The sequence below is a fragment of the Acipenser ruthenus genome, chromosome 10 (assembly GCF_902713425.1).
Source record: "Acipenser ruthenus chromosome 10, fAciRut3.2 maternal haplotype, whole genome shotgun sequence".
NCBI lineage: Eukaryota > Metazoa > Chordata > Actinopteri > Acipenseriformes > Acipenseridae > Acipenser > Acipenser ruthenus.
In genome coordinates, this window is record NC_081198.1 from 19,031,339 (window position 1) to 19,055,050 (window position 23,712).

At 41.0% G+C, this 23,712-nt stretch overlaps 1 protein-coding gene across 1 annotated transcript in view; it reads left to right on the forward strand.

Moving 5' to 3' along the window:
• Positions 1-23,712, forward strand: part of LOC117411085 (collagen alpha-1(II) chain) — a 46,401-nt gene that overhangs the window by 15,162 nt on the left and 7,527 nt on the right. Inside the window, exons 17-30 of the mRNA XM_059031363.1 lie at positions 269-322; positions 2,944-2,997; positions 4,184-4,291; positions 4,677-4,730; positions 6,536-6,589; positions 8,583-8,636; positions 9,216-9,269; positions 10,271-10,324; positions 11,554-11,607; positions 15,235-15,288; positions 20,154-20,207; positions 20,577-20,630; positions 21,079-21,132; positions 21,790-21,807. Of these exons, the coding sequence (XP_058887346.1) occupies positions 269-322; positions 2,944-2,997; positions 4,184-4,291; positions 4,677-4,730; positions 6,536-6,589; positions 8,583-8,636; positions 9,216-9,269; positions 10,271-10,324; positions 11,554-11,607; positions 15,235-15,288; positions 20,154-20,207; positions 20,577-20,630; positions 21,079-21,132; positions 21,790-21,807 (774 nt within the window). The remainder of the gene's footprint in view (positions 1-268; positions 323-2,943; positions 2,998-4,183; positions 4,292-4,676; positions 4,731-6,535; positions 6,590-8,582; positions 8,637-9,215; positions 9,270-10,270; positions 10,325-11,553; positions 11,608-15,234; positions 15,289-20,153; positions 20,208-20,576; positions 20,631-21,078; positions 21,133-21,789; positions 21,808-23,712) is intronic.

Below are 23,712 nucleotides of genomic sequence, written 5' to 3' on the forward strand. Positions count from 1 at the left end.
TTTCAGTCATCACATCCTGGTGGTTTTTTAAAACTGTAGTTCAAAGCACTGAAGAGTAAACTGATGACTGAAGTAATGATACATAGTGATTCTCAACAACAAGAAGACTTTAATAACTGTGATATTCACAGTGTAAAATTACAGACCAGACTACAGGTTTCGAGGATTTGATATTAAAGGCCTGTCACATTCACAATTGTAGTATGGGCAGTATATTGATTAGCGGAGGCCTGTGTAATAAACATTTATACTTTATGTTTTTGTCAAGGGGGATTCTGGGATCCTTGGAATGACCGGTGTTCGTGGAAACAAAGGACAAGCGGTATCAATTCTTTTATTATTCTAGAATCTTGTTTCATTTAAAATCTATTAGTTGTATATTTTCGACACTGTTAAAGCATTCATAAACCCTACCTGCTGTGTACTCCTATTCACTATGCAGCTGTCAAATGTGCAGTTTAGAAAGAAAATATGGTATTGCAAAGATATATTTTCATTCATTTAGGTTCTTAGGTTGCCTGCGTTGCCTTGCAGGAAATCTGCTACACTTGCACTTGCTCAATTCACCTCAGCACTCTCTTTGGGTTCAAGCATATTAATGGCTGCAAAGTATGTCAATCATTAGGGGAAGCAGTTGATTGGTTGCTGACAGGAAAGAAGGACAATTTCCCCAGGGGATGGGGACAATTTCAATCTCCTGATGTAATTACCATGACAGTGCACGACTCAAAGCATGGCTTGCAGACAGAGATGTATTTGACCAAATATCATTCTTTAAAATCATTTTTTAAAATGATACATAGCTACAAACATAAAACATCACGCCTTTTTAGCTTGGCTGCACCCAAGTATTCTGTTTTCCTTTTTGGTTGCGTCTAGCACTATGTGGTTGCTGACAGCGATGAATCTATTACAACACCTAGGCCTTTCTCTTGCAGGGCCTGTTCTAGTTCTGTGCCACCCATTTGGTATTTGCATCCAGCATTCTTGTCATCGGTGTGTAACATTTGATGACATTAAATTGAACATAAAATGTCATTTGCCCATTTCAGGCCAGCTCTGTATGCAGGCGGTGGCTGGAATTGAGTCACATGTTAAACCACAACAAGATTGTGACTGTACTTGTTGCTACCTAAGACTACAGTATTTTCAAAAACATTAAATTAGATACTTCAAAAGAGCCTTATTGTGGAGCTCAATGAGTCATATATGGCTCAAAAACCATCTGTTGGACAGGTCTGCCATAGACTTCTTATTGACAGGATGTATTCCTAACAACACTGTGCTTCATTGAGAGTACCTGTGAGAGAGGTGTATTGTACCAGCAGATCCACCAGGCATAGAAGTGGATTCGTTATTTCTACAGGAACGCTACTCCAGAAGTAGCTATTCCGAGAGTAAAACTGGGTTGCACCAGAGTGGATTTACAAATGAGTTACTATTCCCAGAGTAACCATTAATTAGAGAAGTATATTCATCAAATTAGGTAAGGTGTTCAAAGTTCCATATTTTTTTGTGCCAAGGTAAACTTTAATGCCGAGGAAAGAGTCCAATGTACATAAACTGTACTAAACTGAGTTCGTCAAAATATGTTTACATTAGAAAGCAGTGTTAATAACAATGGCTTTCCTCACCTTCAATCCCTTATCACCTTTCACACTCTAGGCCCCTTATCAATCCCTGATATTTTCTTTTGTGGCAGCCCAGTTTCAAACTTCTTTTCTCTGTATAGTTGCTTTGTCATTGTGGTATCAAGGTGTTTTTTAACAAATTTGTATAAAGTTTATGTAAATGTGAACTAAAAACGAAAATGTAAAATGTGTTAAAACATATATTTTAAAGTACTTTCCGGGAATATCCTTTTTTTTTTCCTGTCTCTCAGACCCATCCCGGACAGAGATACGAAGACTATATTATACACATAGATAAAAAGAAAACAGATTTTAAAATAGCATTGTTTCTAATGCATGTAACATTAGCAACAAATAATTGATTAGATTTAAAAAAAAATCTTCTTGTAGAAATAATCAGGCAGTATGAATATACTACAGAGGACAGGCATGGCATGAGAACTGATGAGAGAAAGAAAAAGACTTGGGTAGAAATAGAGGAGCAGTTTAATGTGGAGAAAAGAGTTATGAAAAGAAGGGTAAAACAGCTACAGGTTGCAAGGAGAGAACTGAAGCAAAAGGCAAAAAAAAGAAACAGCAAAAGAACGAAGAGAAAATAATAGAACTGGAAGCGGACCTGTAGAAAGACAGACCGACCCCGTCACTCACGATGAAGGAAATTATACCCCAGAACTTCTCACGTATTAAAGATGAAGCCCTACCAGATTGCGATAGGTCTTGTTCACTCTTTAAAATCAAATATTTGTTCGAAATCCAATAAATATCCATATTCAAAATATTAAATGAAAGAAAGTAGTCTCCCCCACTGTTAAAGCAGCCTCTCCCCAGGTTTAATTCCTCTCTTATTCACGTCTTTAGTCAGCTTACTTGGCTGTGGTGAAAGCAGACTAAGCTTATTCTGATGTTAACTGTTTACTCTGAGAGGATCTACTCTTCAGTTATTCTAAGCCACCCACAGACTTGGGCAAACTGCTTTGAGCTAGTGGTGTCTATTATACTGATCTAAACCAGGGCAAATCTAAACATGGCTGTGTTAGTTTAACCCTCCTGCTTATTAATATAAACATACAGAGGTCCACTGTTGTATACATTGTACACAGCTGTATTCTGTAATTGTCTTGTTTACGGATGGTCATTATCCAAAATGATTTTGCATCCATATGTGTTGCACCCTTCAGCGACATCTCTATTTGAGATTTTATATTTGTAACAGTAGATGAGCACCTCTGCTAAATGAACACAGTGAGTGTGAGTTTGACCTTCTCAACACTCCCAGTCCTGTTTCACTGAATTGAGTTTCTTTCATCTCAAGGGGCCTCGAGGTTTGAAAGGAAAGAAGGGGGAAATGGCAAAGAAAGGCAAAATGGTAAGTGCTGTTCCAAATGATTTGTCATGCAAACATAAATAGAATTAACCAGGGCATGCACATACAGAGAGGCTAATCATAATCAGGTAGTAATAGCACAGTACCAGAAACATTCCAACTAGTTTTAAAATTGAGAATGTATCAAATACAATCAGAAACGTCTCTAGGAGGCTAGGCGTGTATGATAAAAGTTTGGTGAAATTCAAGGCAGTGATTATGTTCTCCATGTAGAGTGTGACCGACTGACCACAAGATGAAATGACAACTTATAGCTAGATTCTGATGTTTTTTGTATGTGTTTCAAGTTCAGTTTCAGAAATGCTATTCAACCTTTCAGAAATAAGAAAATTGGAGTGTAAAATGTGCTGTATGGGGCTCCCGAGTGATGCATCCGGTGCAGGATGCGCCCTATAGCCTGGAGGTCGCCAGTTCAAGTCCAGGCTATTTCACTGTCGACCGTGGACGGGAGCTCCCAGGGGGCGGCGCACAATTGGCCGAGCTCCGCCCTGGGGGGGTAGGCTTAGGTTGGCCAGGGTGTCCTCGGCTCACCGCTCACCAGCGACCCCTGTAGACTGGCCGGACGCCTGTGGGCTTGTCTGTAAGCTGCCCAGAGCTGTGTTGTCCTCCGACGCTGTAGCTCTGGCTTGGCTGCATGGCGGGCCTGCAGAGTGAAAAAGAAGCTGTCGGCTGACGACACACACTTCAAAGGACAGCATGTGTTCGTCTTCGCTGCTCCCGAGTCAGCGCAGGGGTGGTAGCAATGAGCTGAGCCTAAAAATACAATTGGACATTTAAAATTGGGAGAAAAACGGGGTAAAATCAATTGGCAATTACTATTTAATTTTTTTTTTTTTTTAAGTCCTGTCTCCATTTCAAAGTTGCCTCCTTTAGTAAGTATGGGCCGATTCAAATGAGCTGTGTATAGACTGCAAGTGCAAGTCTGAGGGTGTGCAGAAGAGGGAGCAATGTAAATCCTCAGGTACCCACATTGGATGCCTTGAGTGTTTAACTACAGAAATCTTGCTGAATGTTGTGTTGAGTGATGTGCTTTAAAACTAATAAAGAAGGAGATAGAGGAGCGTTTCACTTCATGGATGCATTTGTTTTCGAATCTGAACTTGATTAGTCTGTGTTTCTTCATAGATTAACATGTTGTTGTCTAACTCTTCTGTCTTTGTTATCAAAGGGTCCAGTGGGATACACAGGAAGCCCCGGGGCGGTTGGCCCTAAGGGGCTTCCAGGGCCACGGGGTCCCCCAGGAAACAAGGGCAGCAGAGGGAAGCCAGGGGCCAAGGTGGGGAGCCAGGATCAGAATTGTTGTTGTCAGTTATTGTACTTACTGATCAGTTCAAACAGAGTTAGTACTGCCAGGTGAGACCTATAATCAAAAGTCTCAATCTCTTACCTGTAGTCTCATACTGATGATGCTAAAAGCCCTTGTAGGGAACTAACGAGAAGCACCTTGTAATGCTTCTTAGTAGCAAACATATTGATATGACTCAGGCTGAGCTCAAACTTTAACAATAAGTTTAAAGAATGTGATAAAAAACAGAAACAGCACAAGAATTGGAATCCAAAGGAATGCCAATGTGTTGAATGTTGTACAGCCTGTTTATTGTACCTTTAACACTGCTGTGACCTTGAGTGTGTTTGCTGTAACCCTGTGTGTGTGTGTGCAGGGTAAGACCGGTCCCCAAGGAATGAAAGGGCGCAAGGGAGTTCCTGGAAGAGCGGTGAGTTCCGACACCTTGGAGAAAATCAGCTATTTCTCTTAAGGGTTCCGACTAGAAGTCTTTTCAAAGTCTTTAAATGTGTATCCACCACTTACACCGTCCATGGTTATTTCGGGCAGCAGTTTATATCGGGCTAATAGCGTTTGCCATTTGCCATTCCCATTGATTTCAATAACAAAGGCATTGTTTATAGCGTGTTAAGCACACCTTGTATTTCGGGCAGTCAGCTGTTTGGATCTCGTTATGTGCCATTCCCATAGATTTCAATAACAAACGCACTGCTTATACTGTAGTAATCACTCTAACTAATCCACCAATCAGCTGTTTTCACCTTGTTACCTTGCCATTCACATAGATTTAAATACAAAAGCCAGCACTTTACTGTAGTGAAAGCGTGATAGATCGATCAATCAGCTGTTTGCACCTCGTTACTGAGTGATTACCCCTGTACTGTACCTTGGCTATTTAGTCCATGTACTCAGTTTACAGTTTGAAAAAACAGCACTGACTGCAACAGCAAGCATGGAACGAAAATTCAGTGTGTAAACTAAATTTGTCTTAGATGCTGTGCGCTTGCTAAAGTGTGCTTGGAACTCTGTCAGTCAGCAAACAATGCAACATTGCTTCAAAAAAGCTGGGGTTTCTGTAGTTGAGTGCTGACAAAAATACAACCAAAACTGAAACTCTGACAACACCAGAGGGATGTCAGAGGAAGAATTCTCAGCTTTGTCACCTTAGCGACCAGGACGCTCTGCCTGAAACAGACACTGATGACGTAAGCGTGCGTGTGGCGCTTGTAACACTTCTAATATGGAGCAGCATCCAGATATAGAGCCAATTGGGATACTTTAGGAAACGCTGACAAGGTTTGCCGTCCATACTTGCAAAAAAAGACCGTCCAGATGTGTATCACAGAGTTCTTCGCTGGAAACAGTTTGCAGTAGTCTACCTGTACTGTACATTTCTGCATTTGCATTACTTTTTTGCACTTACTTTTTATTACATAGGTTTTTAATACTTTTTTTTTTAATTAGTGTAATGAGTGTCTTAATAAAGATTTTTAACCGCGTGTTGTTGTTTTTTAACTGTACTGTACTGGTGATTGGGGGACATTACTGCAGGTGAATCACACCGTTCCAAGCATTGCCATTTTAACAAACTTATTCCAAAATGTTAAATAAAATGACATCAAAATACAGATTCAACTAACGGCACAAAAGAGAGCAGTAGATTGTAGTGGCTTTCCCTCCCACTCCATCAGTATTGCTAGATCATGTCAGCTACTGGAGTGGATACAGCACTGTGGCGGCACAGCTTTGAAGACCACGCTTGTGACACTTATCATTTGACATGAGCAGTTGGTATTGTTTTAATTAATTTACCTGGTATAAAGTATATCTCTGTTCCATTTACAAAGTCATGTGAATGTATATGTTTGGTTGCTTTAGTTGTGTCAGGTTGGATAGTTTGGTCATGTGAGCATTGCCCTGTGTTCAGGACAAGGCACTGCCACACACAGCAGGCAATGTCAGTGCAAGCACTACTAAACCCTACTACAGCAACTTTAACAATGCATTTTTAAAACAAGATCATTTGCTTCAGTCTTGGAGTACGTTGAAGTCGATATCTATATTGACATTTTCTGAAAGTGTTTCTATGTTGATGTCGTTCTGAAATTTTGAGTTTAAGCTCAGGGCTCTGATATCGGATTGTGTACAGTTTGGCTTGTGACAACTGCATGATTTAGAAAGACCTGTTTAATGTAAATGATGGACGGCTGTCTAATGATTCCCTCGTGTTTTTAGGGGACTGTCGGGCAGCCAGGGAAGCGAGGTCCCAAAGGCAAGCAGGGGAGAAGGGTGAGTGGTGTATCCATGACAACAACACAGGGAGAGAATAAGAACAATCACAAAGGGATAGATTCTCAAAGCCATTTACTCCAAATTGTTGTGTGTGTGTTTCTCCTTTCTGAAAGGAAGTAAATAGCTTTGAGAATTTAGCCCAAAAGGTTCTACTACTACCATGTTCAATGAGAACAGAGCAAGAAAAGATAGAAAGTACCAGTGTACGCCCGCAATGCACCCTGAGGGGTCATTTCTATAGTGGCCTCCACTTTGCAGAGATTGTGCCCCAGAGGAAGATGCTGGTGACTTTATATAACACATATATAACACAGGATTCAGAAATCAATTCCAAACCTAGTCTGATTGTTTGTACTTAACATAAACAAACAAGCATTACGGTCATCTATTATATAACAAATTAAATGTGTGTCGGTTTCAATTGAAAAAGCTGGCAACGCATTATAGGGTAATAATAATAATAAGTTTCAGCAGTATAGTAGTAATGGCTAATACAAACATATACTGTAGTACACTGCAGCAAGCAGACAAGAGATAACAATAAACTAATTGTAGCGAACAAAATCATTTCAGAAATCCTACCTGCCATACACTTTAATTCATTATATAGGTCTCAAACATTCATTCATTTTAAAACATGACACCTGGTACTAGACTTGGTAGAAGAAAGTTCTCATTTTCCTTGCCATGCATTCCAGGAAGTCTGCTCCTACTTTACTTCCTTGTTCATTTCACCCCAGCAGTGTCTTCTGGGTCTAAAACGGCACATCTGAGACCTACAGTCACATATGATTATTGGCACCCTACACTTAATATAAGACAATTCAAGAAAGCATGTTAAATCCAAGCATTTAGTGAACATTAGCCACTAATTAATATCACTAAGACCAAAATACACAATTACTGGTAGTTTAACAAACAATCTTTATATAAAAAAAAAAAAAAAAAAAAAAAAAAAAACACACTGGCAATTTCAAATATTTGTTCATGACAAAAGTATTGCTACCCCTGCCTTAGTATTTTTTGTCCCTTTTGCTTTTATTATGGCTTTCAGATATTTATGATAATTCTTGTTGGTGAAATCTGGGCCCATTCTGTCTTGCATATTTCCTTCAGCTCAGACAGATTGGATAGACAATGTTTGGCTGCATCTTTTTTTTCAGATTAATCCCAAGCATTTCTATTGGATTAAGATCTGGCGATTTGTGAAGGCCATTCCAGAACTTTTATCTTCGTTCTCTTCAAGAATTCCAGAGTTGACTTAGCTGTATGCTTTGGGTCATTGTTGTGTTGGAAGAAAACCTGTCTGCCAATCAGCCTACGAGCAGATGGTATCACTGTATTTTGTAGAATGTTTTGATACATGGCTGCATTCATTCAATCTTCAATCACATGAATATCTCCTTGAACTGCTAAAACACCGTCATATCATGATCGAACCACCTCCATGTTTAACTGTAGGTACAAGGCTTTCTTCATTGAAGGCTTTCCCCTTCTTTCTCCAAACATCTAGCTATTTACTTTATTATGCAGCCTAGTTACTGTGTAATAGTTTTCAATCAATTAATATATTTTTAAATGAGTTTTTACAGACTTTTAGTGTAAATGTGTCAATACTTTTGTCATGAAAAGATATTTTAAGTGATTTTGTTTTTTTATCAAAATTGTTTGTTAAACTACTAGATGTGGGTTTTGGTCTTTGTCATATTAATTAGTGGCTTGTATTTAACATGTTTTCTAATATCTTATATTAAGTGTAGGGTGCCAATACTTTGTCTGCGACTGTATATTGTGAATGGATGTGCATGGGGGAGAAAATGTATGGAACTATTTTGTTCCCATCATTTTAATGCAGAAGGAAGGCCACCGCTTGAGAGAGGAGCCATGCTGGTCTGCTTTGCTTTTTCCTAACCTTGGTGGCTCTAGTTTTGTATTCTCATGTGGAGCAGGGGGTCTACATTTTACTGACGCTCTGGTTTAATTTGTTCAGGGTCGCAAGGGTTTGGATGGACTGCTGGGAGTGATAGGGAACGAAGGGGATCCGGTGAGCTGCTCCTTCATTTCTGTCTTTGGAAAATACGGCAAGATAATTATATCGAATACCAACTATTTATCCTAAGTTTGACCCCAGAATGATTCTGAAAAAAAATGGATTGGGTCCAACACAAAGCAAAATTACAAAATGTACAAAACAAACAATAATTATAATAATTGTATGTAGTCCAGGAACAACCGTTTGCACAATCTACTCATGTACTAATAAAAACAGTGAAGGAACAGGTTCCTGACTGTGCGAGGTTTCTGCTCAGCCACAGGAGCGTCGTCTCTGCTGTTCCTGCAGGTCAGGGAGGCAGAGTCGGCAGGGACTGTTTCTCCTCCTCACACACGGGCCCTTGGAGCTTTTCCTGTTACTAGAATTGCTTCAAAACCACGAAATGGATCTCCTTGTAATTTTAGTGAATGATTACACTTCTTATAAAGGCGTGTCAATCGAGTCTGACAAGGATGCGATCTAGAATGACTGACTGGTGACCACTTTTGCTTGTGTCTGTTTTCATATGGCAGGGCTGTGTATAGGGTTTGCGGGGGCTCTGTGTGTTCTGATATACTGTTGTGTTTCCAGGGCGATGACGGACGTGCTGGGCGCTCAGGTCGTCCTGGAAGGCCAGGGAGAAGGGTGAGTCCTCTCTACACTGTCCTTCACTGTTTTCCTAAATATTTCTGTTCTATTCACAACGCTTTAAGTCGGTAGTTACTTAAAGTCTTGTTTTAATGGAATATAAACAGTTTGGCTTTGGTTATGAAACTGATCCAGGCTGTAAAGAAGACAAAAACAACCTAGAACAGTGTCATGAAAAGCTCTAAACTCATCAAAACGTACTTCATAAAGCACTGGCCTTGATTCTCACAGCTTTATACTCCATCATCATTAGCATCCAATATGGCCAAACCAGAGGTAAAGAACTCAGATATTGGATTTAGAAGCTTGTAAGCATAGGCGCCGAGGTTGTCTCTCTCCCCCCGCTGGCTACTGCAATCATAAACAACACTGCTTTATTATTGTAAGGTCTACAAAAGGGTAGTGGCCCAGACGCGGGCTGCATAAATACAAGCAAGCCAACTACTAAAGGAAATATAAGTGGGTTATTTTATTATTAAAATACTCTGTATCACATTATTTTTATTTTATAGGAAAACTTCTTCAAATGTATTAACATTCAATAGTCTTATGGTTTTTTATGCTTCCTACACGTAGGATATAATAATAGTGTGATACAGATTATTTTAATAATAACCCACCTATACTTCCTTTAGTAGTTGGCTTGCTTGTATTTATGCAGCCCACGTCTGGGCCACTACTCTTTTGTAGACCTTACAATAGCAACGGCATGGAAACGGATACAATACAACTCCCCCAGGCCAGTTAGAAATATCACTGTTAGTAAATTAGTTTTTTCTATTCAATTTGTACTTCAAGAAAGTTAGACAGAATTGATCCCACTGGATTTATTTCTGGGTTGGTTGCTTTCTTGGATGCAATATGTTTTCCTTTTTGAAAAAAATTGTGCTGATGACAATTTCAAGTGGCTTTGATAATCTGCCCTTCTGTGATTTCTTTTGAGAAGAACATCATGATTGCTGATTGAATGATGAGATTGTCTTCTCCTTACCTCACAGGGTAGCCCTGGACCAGCAGGCCTGCGGGGGACACAAGGAGTGAAGGGACCCAAGGTACGAGTGTGCAGTTCACTTCAAGCACAATGCTTGCTGATATACAGAACAGCAGTTTATTGTTGTAAAGTATGTAGTATTATTAGCAATCCAGTCTAAAATTGCACTGGATTATTGGATTATTATTGAAATGGCTAGCCATAGGATACAGCTTAAAGGAGTGCTTTGAAATCTCTCATTAGCTTTATTACCATTATCACTGCCCCCCCCCCCCCCCCCCCCATCGTAAAGGAGTGCTTACCAATGCTTTAAAACAACAATCTCTTACTTCTTATTATCTTTAGTAAAATCCTTACTGTGTGTTTTGTGCTTCAAACATGTTAGATCTATGTTAATTTTTAAAATAAACCGCTTCATCCTGGTACCTATCCTGGAGGCCCGATTGCAGCTAGACCATTGAGGGGAGTTTAAACTACAGTGCAACAGGAAGTGATTAGGTACCAGGAAGCAGTCACAACAACTGTTCATCTTCATCAAATACAAGCAAAGAACCAGAAGATCTTCATCAGAATTAAAGGAGGGCAAGGATAATATTACTAGTGCCAGAGGTGTTGTCAAGGATAAAAACGTGTGGGGTTAAGACTAGCCTCAGGGTAAAGCCAGATGCTTTATATGTACTACTGCTGATGAGGTATGACTTAGGCTGGGTATTACCCTGAATACACAGATTACAGCAGCCTTGTTCTTTAACGCTAGAACAAATATGTGGCCATGCAAACCATTGCAATGCTGCTTTCTCTTGCAGTTTGTATTGGCTTCTCACAATGAGATCAATTATTTTAATTTTAGAACAGTAAGGATTATAGAAGAGAAAAAAAAATGTACCTGATAAAATAAATGCTGGTGTGTATAATTCAGTTTGTGTCATGTAGATTTGTAAACTCAATCTGACCTCTTTGTTTAAAATCCCACTCGTTCATACTTCCCTTTCCATTTCCCATAACAAACGGTTATATTGAGACTTTTTTGGGGTCTATGACCACTAGAAAACATTTTCTAATTTAAATGAACCACAGTTTATGAAAAAGTAGTGGGAAACCATATACTGGTTCCCCCGGTAGCAGTATAGCCTAGTGCTAATGAGAGGTAAGAAAATGGATTTAAACAGATCTTAGTTTAATGGACAAATGTACTATGAACAGACTAGTTTATTATATGCAGCTGGCACTGTACAGGTATTATTTCAGTGTAATGCAATTATTATTTTGTGGTTTATTTTATGAATATAGGCATCTCCAGGGAGAAGAGGGAAAGTGGGACCACCCGGCCCTGTTGGACCCCGGGTAAATATCTACAGACACAGGGCACACTGATAACCACAGGGCACACTGATAATCACAGGGCATGCTGATAATCACAGGGCATGCTGATAACCAAAGGACACACTGATAACTACAGGGCACACCGCGTATCGAGGTCTAGGAGCGAATAACATCAGAGACCAGATCTTTATACTAGCTAGGGAGACAACTGTTCACTATGTTAAAAATGAACAACCTTCTGGCCCATGCTACAGAAAAAACTCAGCAATTAGGAAGACACACATTCACAAAATAAATCAATCAGTAAAACAGCATACTTACAAAAATAGCTGTGGATTGCACTTCACTCATTAAATACAGGGCACTGGGCCATACAGTGCCTTGCATAAGTATTCACCCCCCTTGGACTTTTCCACATTTTGTAGTGTTACAACCTGGAATTAAAATGGATTTAATTAGGATTTTTTGTCACTGATCTACACAAAATAATCCATAATGTCGAAGTGGGGGAAAAAATCTACATATTGTTCAAAATTATTTACAAATAAAAAACTGAAAAGTGTTGATTGCATAAGTATTCACTCCCTTTGCTGTGACACCCCTAAATAAGCTCTGGTGCAACCAATTGCCTTCAGAAGTCACATAATTAGTTGAATGGAGTCCACCTGTGTGCAATTAAAGTGTCACATGATCTCAGATTAAATACACCTGTTTCTGGAAGGCCCCAGAGTTTGTTAGCAGAGCATATCTAAACAAACAGCATCATGAAGACCAAGGAGCTATCAAAACAAGTCCGGGATAAAGTTCTGGAGAAGCACCAATCAGGGTTGGGTTATAAAAAAATATCCCAAACTTTGAACATCCCCCGGAGCACCGTTAAATCCATTATTAAAAAATGGAAAGAATATGGCACAACCGTGACTCTGCCTAGAGAAGGCCGTCCACCAAAACTCAGTGACCAGGTAAGGAGGGCATGAGTCAGAGAAGCAACCTAGAGGCCAATGGTAACTCTGAAGGAGCTGGAGAGATCCACAGCTGAGATGGGAGAAACCGTCCATGGGACAACTATAACCCGGACGCTCTACAAAGCTGGGCTTTATGGAAGAGTGGCGAGAAGAAAGCCATTGCTGAAAAAAAAACATATCAAATCCTGTTTGGATTTTGCCAAAAGGCATGTGGGAGACTGTGGCAATGCGCCCCGCCCCTGTGTGCATTTGTGTGTTATGTGTTGTATGTTGCGTGCGTGTGTTAATGTTGGTGTAGAGTCATTGGTACACAGGTCTGTGTTTCACGTGTATTTAAAAAGTGTAGATTTATATTTAGGCACGAGGAGGGCACAAATCACTTCACGTGCTGGTTAAATGTAATATGTGAGCACAGGGTTGCACAGAATTAATTCACGTGCTGGGATTCAAGTGAATAATTAATTAGTAATTGAATCCCAGCACAACAGTATATATAGATGCACATTTTCATTCAGTCGGGGTTGGGTGTTCGAGAGTGGAGAACGGGTGAGAGAGAAGGAGAACGTAAAAGTAGTAAAGTGAAATCTAGAAGTGTTTGTACTCACCGTGTTTGTTTGTCTCTCCGTGCACCGTTTGTTAAGTGTTTAGTCCGTTTTTGTTTATATGTTTATTTTGGCTACAAGTGCCGTGTCCTGTTTTGTGTTCTGTTCAAACCTTTTATTTTCTGTGCTGTTTATTTACTTCCTGCTTCTGGTCTGACGCCACCCACTCCGGCCGTCTTTGTGACAGAGACACAGCAAACATGTGGAAAAAGGTTCTCTGGTCTGATGAGACCAAAATTGAACTTTTTGGCCTTAGCGCAAAACACTATATGTGGCGCAAAGCCAACACTGCCCATCCCCATGGTGAAGCATGGTGGTGGCAGCATCATGTTATGGGGGTGCTTTTCATCGGCAGGGACAGGGAAACTGGTCAGTATTGAGGGCAAGATGGATGGAGCAAAATACAGGGAAATTCTAGAGGAAAACCTGTTTCAGTCTGCAAGAGACCTGGGACTGGGGCGGAGGTTCACCTTCCAGCAGGACAATGACCCTAAACACACAGCCAAAGCTGCACTGGAGTGGTTTAAAAACAAGAACCTGAACGTCTTAGAATGGCCCAGTCAAAGCCCAGACCTCAATCCGATTGACAATCTGTGGCAAGACTTGAAAATTGCTGTTCACCAACGGTCCCCATCCAACTTGACAGAGCTTGAGCAATTTTGCCAAAGAATGGGCAAAAATTGCAGGATCCAGATGTGCAAAGCTGGTAGAGACTTACCCAAAAAGACTCACAGCTGTAATTGCTGCCAAAGGTGCTTCTACCAAGTATTGACTCAGGGGGGTGAATACTTATGTAACCAACAAATGTCTTTTTTGTTTAGTTAACTTTTGTGTCACAATAAAAAATATTTTGCACCTTCAAAGTGTTAAGTATGTTGTGTAAATCAAATGGTAAAAACCCCAATTAAATCCATTTTAATTCCAGGTTGTAACACTACAAAATGTGGAAAAGTCCAAGGGGGGTGAATACTTATGCAAGGCACTGTAGCACTCCATTGGCACTGTATTTATTTTAAAGGAACATCTACACAATATGCAGAAAAAAATCATAAAAAACAGTTAGCTTCCAAATTGTGGTCCTTTATTCCTGTTTCCAGTCTGAGAAATTACTGTATATAACATTACTGTTTATAACAGTACAAAACAAATGCTACTTAGTATTACAACATAAATAATTATGAAGGAGATAAATGTCTGCAACATAAATGATAAAAAGGTCAGCTTCCAAATTAGGTGCCTTTATTGCGATAAAAACAAAGAAATATAATAAGCATGGAAGCTCACTATTTAGCAATGCACAAAACAAGCACTTTGTTAAGTTTATTTTACAAACACTTAACTAGGGCAAATAAGATTGTTTCCAAGCACTCCTAAAATGTTATTACTAATTATGTTTAGCAATAGCAGCGCATTTTAATACTTTTAAAACAATCTAAAAAAAACTGCTTGCAATGTATTTTAAATTTACAATCTTTAGCACCCAGCAAAATTAGTAGGCAAGTAAAATAATTTGGAATCTGGCGTCCATGGTAACGACTGACCTGACTCAGGTTCTAAAATTTTTAATCTGCAATAATTTGTCAGGTGAACCCTGCTGAGGTGATTATTTTAAACATAGTGCTGTCAATTATGAAAATGACTCAGACAGAGACAGGAATATAAAGCCTTGTCATGGTCACTTAACTGCTTAACATTTGATAACGTTGTGCATATTTTGGCCTCTCTGGCAATGGTTTGGGAGCCCCTTGAAGATTGTTTGAGGGTACAAGTGTCCCCTTTGCCCACCCAGCAGTGCCGGTCCTGTCTCCAAGTACATTCAGCATCCTCTAGTTATATCTATAATGTGACAAGTTCTTTGGTCTTTCCTTTTTTTTCAGTCATTCATCAGCAGGCTGCTGTTGCTATGCCATCAATGGGAGCCTACTTATCAAAACTGTACCGCATAATGTTATTGCAAAATAACATTTGGAATCCCAGTGAAAGTGAATTGCAGAGAGATTCCAGTCATTTAATAATGTCTACTCACTCTCTGTCATCTCATTTTGAAAGGGTTGTCATTCTGCTTGTTGTTTTGTCTGCAGGGGATTCCAGGAATAAGGGGTGGAAATGGAAGACAAGGACCCCAGGGAGTAAAGGTACGTTTCTTCGTTGTTCACTTCACCCCTCCTCAATGTTCCTCACTTCACTGCTCCTCACTGCACCTCAATGTTCCTCACTATTATTGTTTTTTTTATTATTTGTTTATTTAGCAGAAGTCTTTATCCAAGGCGACTTACAGAGACTAGGGTGTGTGAACTATGCATCAGCTGCATGGTCACTTACAACAACGCCTCACCCGAAAGACGGAGCACAAGTGACTTGCTCAGGGTCACACAATGAGTCAGTGCCTGAGCCGGGTTTTGAACCAGGGACCTCCTGGTTACAAGCCCTTTTCTTTAACCACAGGACCAAACTCCCTCACTATACCTCACTGTACTCACTCCTCCTTACTCCTCACTGCTCCTCACTATACCTCACTGTACTCACTCCTCCTTACTCCTCACTGCTCCTCACTATACCTCACTGTACTCACTCCTCCTTACTCCTCACTGCTCCTCACTATACCTCACTGTACTCACTCCTCCTTACTCCTCACTGCTCCTCACTATACCTCACTGTACTCACTCCTCCTTACTCCTCACTGCTACTCACTATACCTCACTATACTCACTCCTCCTTACTCTTCGCTGCTCCTCACTATACCTCACTGTACTCACTTCTCCTTACTCCTCACTGCTCCTCACTATACCTCACTGTACTCACTCCTCCTTACTCCTCACTGCACCTCACTATACCTCACTGTACTCACTCCCCCTCACTGCAGCTCACTCCTCCTCACTATACTTCACTGTACTCATTCCTCCTCACTGCACCTCACTCCTCACTCCTCGATGCACCTCACTGCTCCCTTACTGCACCTCACTGCTCCCTCATTGCTCCTCATTCATCCTCACTATTTTTATTTGGGGGGTGGGGGGGGGGGGGGAGGTTATGCACAATATGACCTTCATATTGAAGCACAGGTATGTGTTGACAAATTGTTTGTTTTCTTGCTAGATTTTGTACATGTTGAGTTAATATATGTACAATAGATTATTACTTTTTCTACTTTATATTTGTATATGTGGCATATAAAGACAATTACTGTTGTGTGAAGGGGTACACCCCGCCCCTGTGTGTACTTTGTTTATTTTTTATTATTATTATTTAAATGTATTGTTTTGTGTTTTACACAATGGTTTGTTATTGTTGTTTTACAGCATGGATGGGGTTAAAATTCCCCATCCAGCTAAACCCGTGCAGTATGTGACGTCTCCAGATGGATTCATTTTTTACTAATCTGGAGACGGTCACACGTATAAAAACCAGCAGCTTTGGGTGAACGAGGTTGAGTGTTCAGAGGTGGAACGAGAGAGCGAGACAGTAAGAACTGAAACTAAAGAATGAATGAACAACTGCTGTGTGATACCAGCGCGATAGTTGTTTTATTTAGTGTTTGCTTTGTTTTGGATTGTGTCTGTTTGTTTTGGCCAACGTGCAGTTTATTGTGCATAACTGTTTTGTTTTGTTTAAATCTTTTATTTATTATTAAAACTCGCGCAGCAGCGCAATCAACCCCAGTACTGTGTGTCCTGCATTTCCTGGTCTGACGTCACTATCAACTATCCTGTTCATATGTTAATAGCATTTTCTTTTAATAAAATATTTTTTAAAAATGCTTAGCACTTCAAAACAAAGTATTCAATACAGAACGGTCTACATAATAATATAACCGAGTTTTGTGTTGTTGTTCTGCTTTAAATTATAACCATGTTGATGTACCTGGGTTGTGTGTGCTGCATTTTCTGGTCTGACATCATCATCAGCTATCCTGTTCACACTTGGTGTCAGAGAGTGGGAAACAGCGCCTTCAAAATCCGCAGGCCAGGAATAGTACTGCGGATACACTTTTTTTTTTTTTTTCTAGATTTGTTTGTGAAAAATGGAGAAAATTAAGGTGGGGGAATATATGGAGCAGTGGCATGCTCATGAGCTTGAATTGAAGGAAGGAGGGGCTACATGGTGCCTCGTCTGTCGGAGTATAGGCACCTCCCGGACGTGTGCCCCTACGAAGACCCCCTTTTTGTGCAGGCCTTTGATCGGGGTGAGGTGGAGACCACAGAGGAGTGGATCTGACTGAAGGCTTTACCATTGCCACAGGCCTGGGAACAACAGCATTGCCCAGGGTCCCTCCTAGACATCACAGCCATGATGTGCAACTACCTGACTGCAGATACGGTAATGTCCATACTGCCTCCAGTCCCATCGGGAGGGGCCACGCCTACTCCAGATCCACAGGGAGTAAGCACGTCCATCCTAGGGCCCAGAGGAGAGGTGCACCCATCCCCAGCGATCGAAGGAGAGTCGCACCAGTCTCCAGCGACTGAGGGAGAGCCGCACCAGTCCCCAGCAACCGAGGGAGAGTCGCACCAGTCACCTGCGACCGAGGGAGAGCCGCATCAGTCCCCAGTGATAGAGGGAGACTACCTGCTGCTACGGCCTCCACCGCCAGGGGGAGACTACCCACTGCTCCCCCCTTCGCCACCAGAGGGAGACCACTTGTTGCTCCCACCTCTACCGCCAGGGGGAGATTACCCGCTGCTCCCACCTCCACCGCCAGAGGGAGAAGAGAGCTCCCACTTCCACCACCAGAGGGAGACCACCTGTTGCTCCCGCCTCCACCACCAGAGGGTCAGCTCCTGCCATCGCCTCCCAAGGGTCAACTCCTGCCCTGTCCTGAAAAGCCTGCACTGCCTGGGGCTGCCAAGCCTGCATCGCCTGGGGCTGCCAAGCCTGCATCACCCGGGGAGGCCTGTTCGCCATCACCCGGGGGTGCCTGCTTGTCATCACCTGGGGCTTTGTTGTGTCCAGCATCAGCAGTTGCGCTGCCGGAAAGTCTGTGCTGGAGCCCAAGAGAAGGGAGCCGCCGAGAAGAGGGGAGAGGTGAGGAGACCACCTCCACCCGCAGTAGTTACGCTGCCGGAGTACGCAGCGCCGTCCCGCTGAGGGCAGCATTACACACTGCCAGCACCATCATCACTGCCAGAGTACGCAGCGCTGGCGCCACGGCCGGAGTGTCCCACACTAAAAGAAGCATGTCCGCTCCCAGAACCGCCTGTGCTGGAGGAGCCAGCCTTACCGCTGTCAGCATTGCCTCTGCCAGCGTTGCCACGGGCAGCATTTCTGATGCCAGGATTGCTCCGTCTGGAGGCGCCAGCCAATGCATTGTTAGCATTTCTGCTGACAGCATTGCCATTGTCAGCATTTCCACTGACAGCATTGCCATTGTCAGCATTTCTGCTGACAGCATTGCCACTGGCAGCATTGCCGCCCATGGGCCCATGGATGCCTCAGTTCCTGGCCCAGGACTATGACAGAGGCTGTTGGGCTTTCAAGAGGGGAGGTGGCCTTTGAGGCCATGTGTGCTGCGCACAAGGGGGGCATATGTGACGGGGTACACCCCATGCTTGTGTGTATTTTGTTTATTTTGTATTATTATTATTATTTAAATGTATTGTTTACTGTTTAAATACATGTTTTGTTATTGTTGTTTTACAACATAGATAGGGTTAAAATTCCCCATCCATGTTAAACTCGTGCAGTATGTGACCGTCTCCAGGCTGATTAATTTATTACTAATCGGGAGACGGTCACACGTATAAAAACCAGCAGCTTTGGCTGAACAAGGTTTGGTGTTCAGAGATGGAACGAGAGAGCGAGACAGTAAGAACTAAAACTAAAGAACGAATGAACAACTGCTGTGTGTGCTGGCTTTACACCAGCGCGATACTTGTTTTATTTAGTGTTCGCTTTGTTTTGGGTTTTGTCTGTTTGTTTTGGCCAACATGCAGTTTATTGTACAAAGTGTTTTTTTTTTTAAATCTTTTATTTATTATTAAAACTCGCGCAGCAGCACATTCAACCCCAGTACTGTGTGTCCTGCATTTCCTGGTCTGACGTCACCATCAGCTGTCCTGTTCATATGTTAATAGCATTTTCTTTTAATAAAATATTTTTTTAAAATGCTTAGCACTTCAAAACAAAGTATTCAATACAGAACTGTCTAAATAATAATATAACCAAGTTTTGTGTTGTTCTGCTTTAAATTATTATTTATTTCTTAGCAGATGCCCTTATCCAGGGCGACTTACAATTGTTACAAAATATCACATTCTTTTTACATACAATTACCCATTTATACAGTTGGGTTTTTACTGTAACAATCTAGGTAAAGTACTTTGCTCAAGGGTACAGCAGCAGTGTCGCCCACCTGGGATTGAACCCACGACCCTCAAGAGTCCAGAGCCTTAACCACTACTCCACACTGCTGCACACTGTGTTGATGTACCTGGGTTGCATTAGTACCCTGTGAAAGGATAGCGTCACAGCCAAAGCTGGTAAATGTCAGTAAGCAGATGCAGAGACAGAAGTAGCAGTTTAACTGTGCTGTTGTACACTTATTTAACATAAAACAAAGAAACAAGCAGAAGGGCCAAAACAAAAGGTTTAACCAAAACACTTTTCAGGCTGGGCATTCGCCTACTGCCTACTGCCTACTGCCTACTGCCTACTGCCTACTGCCTACTGCCTACTGCCTACTGCCTACTGCCTACTCCGCACTCCGCACTCTGCACTCCCAAACTAAGGATTTCTAACTGCTTATATGCAGCTGTGACTGGAGCCTAATTAATCAACAATTATTCAATTATTCACTCCAGCCACATTCTCACATGGAGTTGGCAGGGAGAGATTAACTCCATCCCTGCCAACTCAACACAACACATGTGCAGGGCCTCTGCCTTATTTAAACGTATGTGTAAAATAATGCAGTGAAATAATCAATGTCTAGTTTACAATAGTTTCTTGAAACAGAAATCATTAATGAGATAATAGTGTCCATCTTTCCATCGTTGTTTTTCAGGGGTTACAAGGAGCTAAGGGGCTCCCAGGTCCTCCAGGACGCCCCGGGATTAAAGTAAGTTACACTGCTGGAGGTTTTAAAGTAAGTTACACTGCTGGATATTTTAAAGTAATTTATACTGCTGGAGATTTTAAAGTAAGTTATACTGCTGGAGATTTTAAAGTAAGTTACACTGTTGGATAGCTTTTTTAGTCAAGGCTTAAAATCAGTGTTCAAACCAAGTTGCTGAAAGGGCGTTGGTGTATGAAGCATGTTGAATAATGGACAATTCTGTTTACTTGTCTGCACATGTGGGTGTTACAGTGAATGCTTCTTATACAGGCTTAAAGTGAAGAATATCAGCAAGCAAAATATTTTAAAACTATCACATTTCTCTCAGTCTTCAGTCTTTCTCTCAATAACATTGCTGTTTTTGTTTTAAAGGGCAGTCGAGGACTCCAAGGCTTCAGAGGTCCTCCGGGACCCAAAGGGAAGCAGGTATGTCATTGTCATGAAATACAGTGATGGGCGTCGGATCAGAAAGTCAGCCTGAGTCAGTATGGAGTTCCACAGAGTGTCCGTCCCCACATGTGAGCTAAGACTTGTCTTATTAGAATGGAGTTCCACAGAGTGTCCGTCCCCACATGTGAGCTAAGACTTGTCTTATTAGAATGGAGTTCCACAGAGTGTCCATCCCCACATGTGAGCTAAGACTTGTCTTATTAGAATGGAGTTCCACAGAGTGTCCATCCCCACATGTGAGCTAAGACTTGTCTTATTAGAATGGAGTTCCACAGAGTGTCCATCCCTGCATGTGAGTGAAGACTTTCCCCAGCTACTGCCTGTTGGAACCAATACCCTAGATCCCTCCACATACACACATACATTCATAATATGGAATACTAAGTTCTATGTTTGTTTTTACTGTGTAAAAATGTCATTTCAGGGCAATATTGGGCCACCTGGTCACCATGGGAGCAGAGGCTTACCAGGTCTTCCTGTGAGTAATGAAGAATATTATGGGGTGCAGTTGGGGGGACCCTGCTGTATTCCACTTCTCAGACCTTGCTAAATACCTTGATATCCCTGAACATTCCCCTATTCAAAAAAGACAGATTTCTATAAAATGTTATTCATTTACCACCAATGCAAAATGACTAGGTGGATATTTGTTCTTTATTTTATCTCAAAAGGAAGTTTCTTCAATGGTGACAGCCAAGACAAGTACACCATTTAATGTGATACCTGTCTTTCAATTACCATTGCTCAAAGTCATTATCTAATCAGTAGTACTGCTACGAAATGTTTGTCATTACATGTATTTCACTTTACGTTTAATGTAGTACTTCAGATCCATATACTATACTTTGGTAGAAAGTACTATTCTATACTATACTATACTATACTATACTATACGAGCACCACTACTAGTTCCATGAATTCACTTCCCGTGGACTAGTCCACCCACTCTCCAAGGTGCTGCTGTTAAGGAGGGATTTCAATGTTTGGTGTCCTTTCTTTATAAATTGCTTGTCACAACTCGTGTGTATAGCCATGTATTTCGTTAGAATCTGCATCATTGTCTTGCTGACTCCCAACAGGCTAATGCACGTACAGCTCTCCCTGTCTTAACCCCACTTTTTATGTTGTATTCCAGGGTCTGTTTGGCAATAAGGTAAGAGGTTTTGATTCAGTTATTTCCCCTATAGGATAGTATAGGCTTGTTGGGGTATTTGTGGTGTGTTCTCCTAATATTGCAGAGTGTGCCGAGAGGGTGAAGTAAAGTCAACCTCAGGAAATGTATAATAGTACTGGTATAAAAACTGGGTTCAATCATTTAATCAGTTTGTTTAATTTTTAGTGTTGGCTAAACTAGCACAGTGCACTGTGGAGACTCCTTAACAGAGTCTCCATGGCAATATAGTCGCAGAGAAAAGTATTGGCACCCTACACTTATTATATCATAATTCAAGGAAACAGATTAAAGATGAGCATTTAGTAAACTTGAACCGCTTTTCAATAAAACAAAAAGCAAAATACACATGTAACGGGTGTTCTGTTACTGAGAGAGACACGAGGTTGATGTTGAAATACCACTCAGGCCTCCAGGTTTTACTAACAGATTTGACAGGGGTTGCAGTGATAGGTGGCCGCCACTAGGGTACCAGCAATTGTAGCCCTAGTGCAGGAGGACATACACCAACACAGTGTACATGAAAATACAAAAATACAAAACAAAATCCTAAATTAACAAAGGTTTGCTAAACAATGGACCAGCGCTGCTCCCAAAAAAGAGAGGTCCTGCTGCAGGAACCTTCACTCTGTCACACATCAACATAGACTTGAGGGATTAAAATTCCCCTAAATTAATCCCTGTTCTGAAATTGCAGTTATCCCTCGCTCACCCTGGTTAAACACACAGTCGTGAGGCTTTTTCACCTTCAGGCTTGCAGAAGAAGAAAGAAACTGGCTTTTCAGCCCCTTTTTAAAGGCATGTGGCCAGGGTTAATTGATAATCAATTAGTCAATTAACACCTGGCCACATGCTGCACATGAAGGTTCAATTAGGCAGAGAGTGAATTCTAACTTCCCAGTCCTGCCATATCTAACACACACTTTAATTTTAAAAACATTCAAATTAAATTCATTTTATTTATAAACCAAACCAAAAATATTATTTACAAGGGAAGGCCTCAGCCCTTCCACAACACAATGTTCTACTAATTTCACAAATAATCTTTATCAAAAAACAAACAAACAAATTTATTTTAAAGTATTATTTCATGACAAGTATTGGCACTCCTGCTTTAGTATTTTGTGTGTCTTCCTTTTGCTTTTATTACTTTCAGACATTTATGATAATTATTAATCAGTATGTGACATCTTTTTGGCAAAGTCTGGGCCTATTCTGTCTTGCATATTTCCTTCAGCTCGGACAGATTGGATAGTAACACAATGCTTGGCTACAGCTTTTTTTTAGATCAGTCCAAAGCATTTCTATTCGATTGAGATCTAGGTATTGCGAATTCCAGAGTTTATTCAGCCGTATGCTTTGAGTCGTCGTCGTTTTGGAAGATAAACTGTCTGCCAATCAGCCTACGAGCAGATGGTATCATTGTATCATGTAGAATGTTTTGATACATGTAGTTACTAGATTTTCTTCAAAAGGCTTTCCCTTTTTTTATCCAAAAATACTGTGGTCCATTTCTGGCGAAAAATTATATTTTAGTCTCATTAGACCAGAGATTTTTGTTGAAGAATGCTTCAGATTCCAGTTCATATTTCTTGGCAAATTTTAGACATTTTGTTTCATAAATCGGAATCTTTCGTGCACTGTTATGTCTGGTCCTTGGCTGTTAATCCTGGATTTGTTTGGACATCCACTTCTTTCAAGCGTTTCAATTGAATTTGTTCTTTTGTGCTTTTTGATTATTGCTCTGGTTGTGAATTTTGATATTCCATATTTCTTTTATACTATTCTGTAGCCATTTCCTTTGTTGTTAGTTTTGCTAGGGGTGCTTTTCTCAATATTTTTGTATATACGGCTGTATATGTAAAGATAAACTACACACAGTCCTTG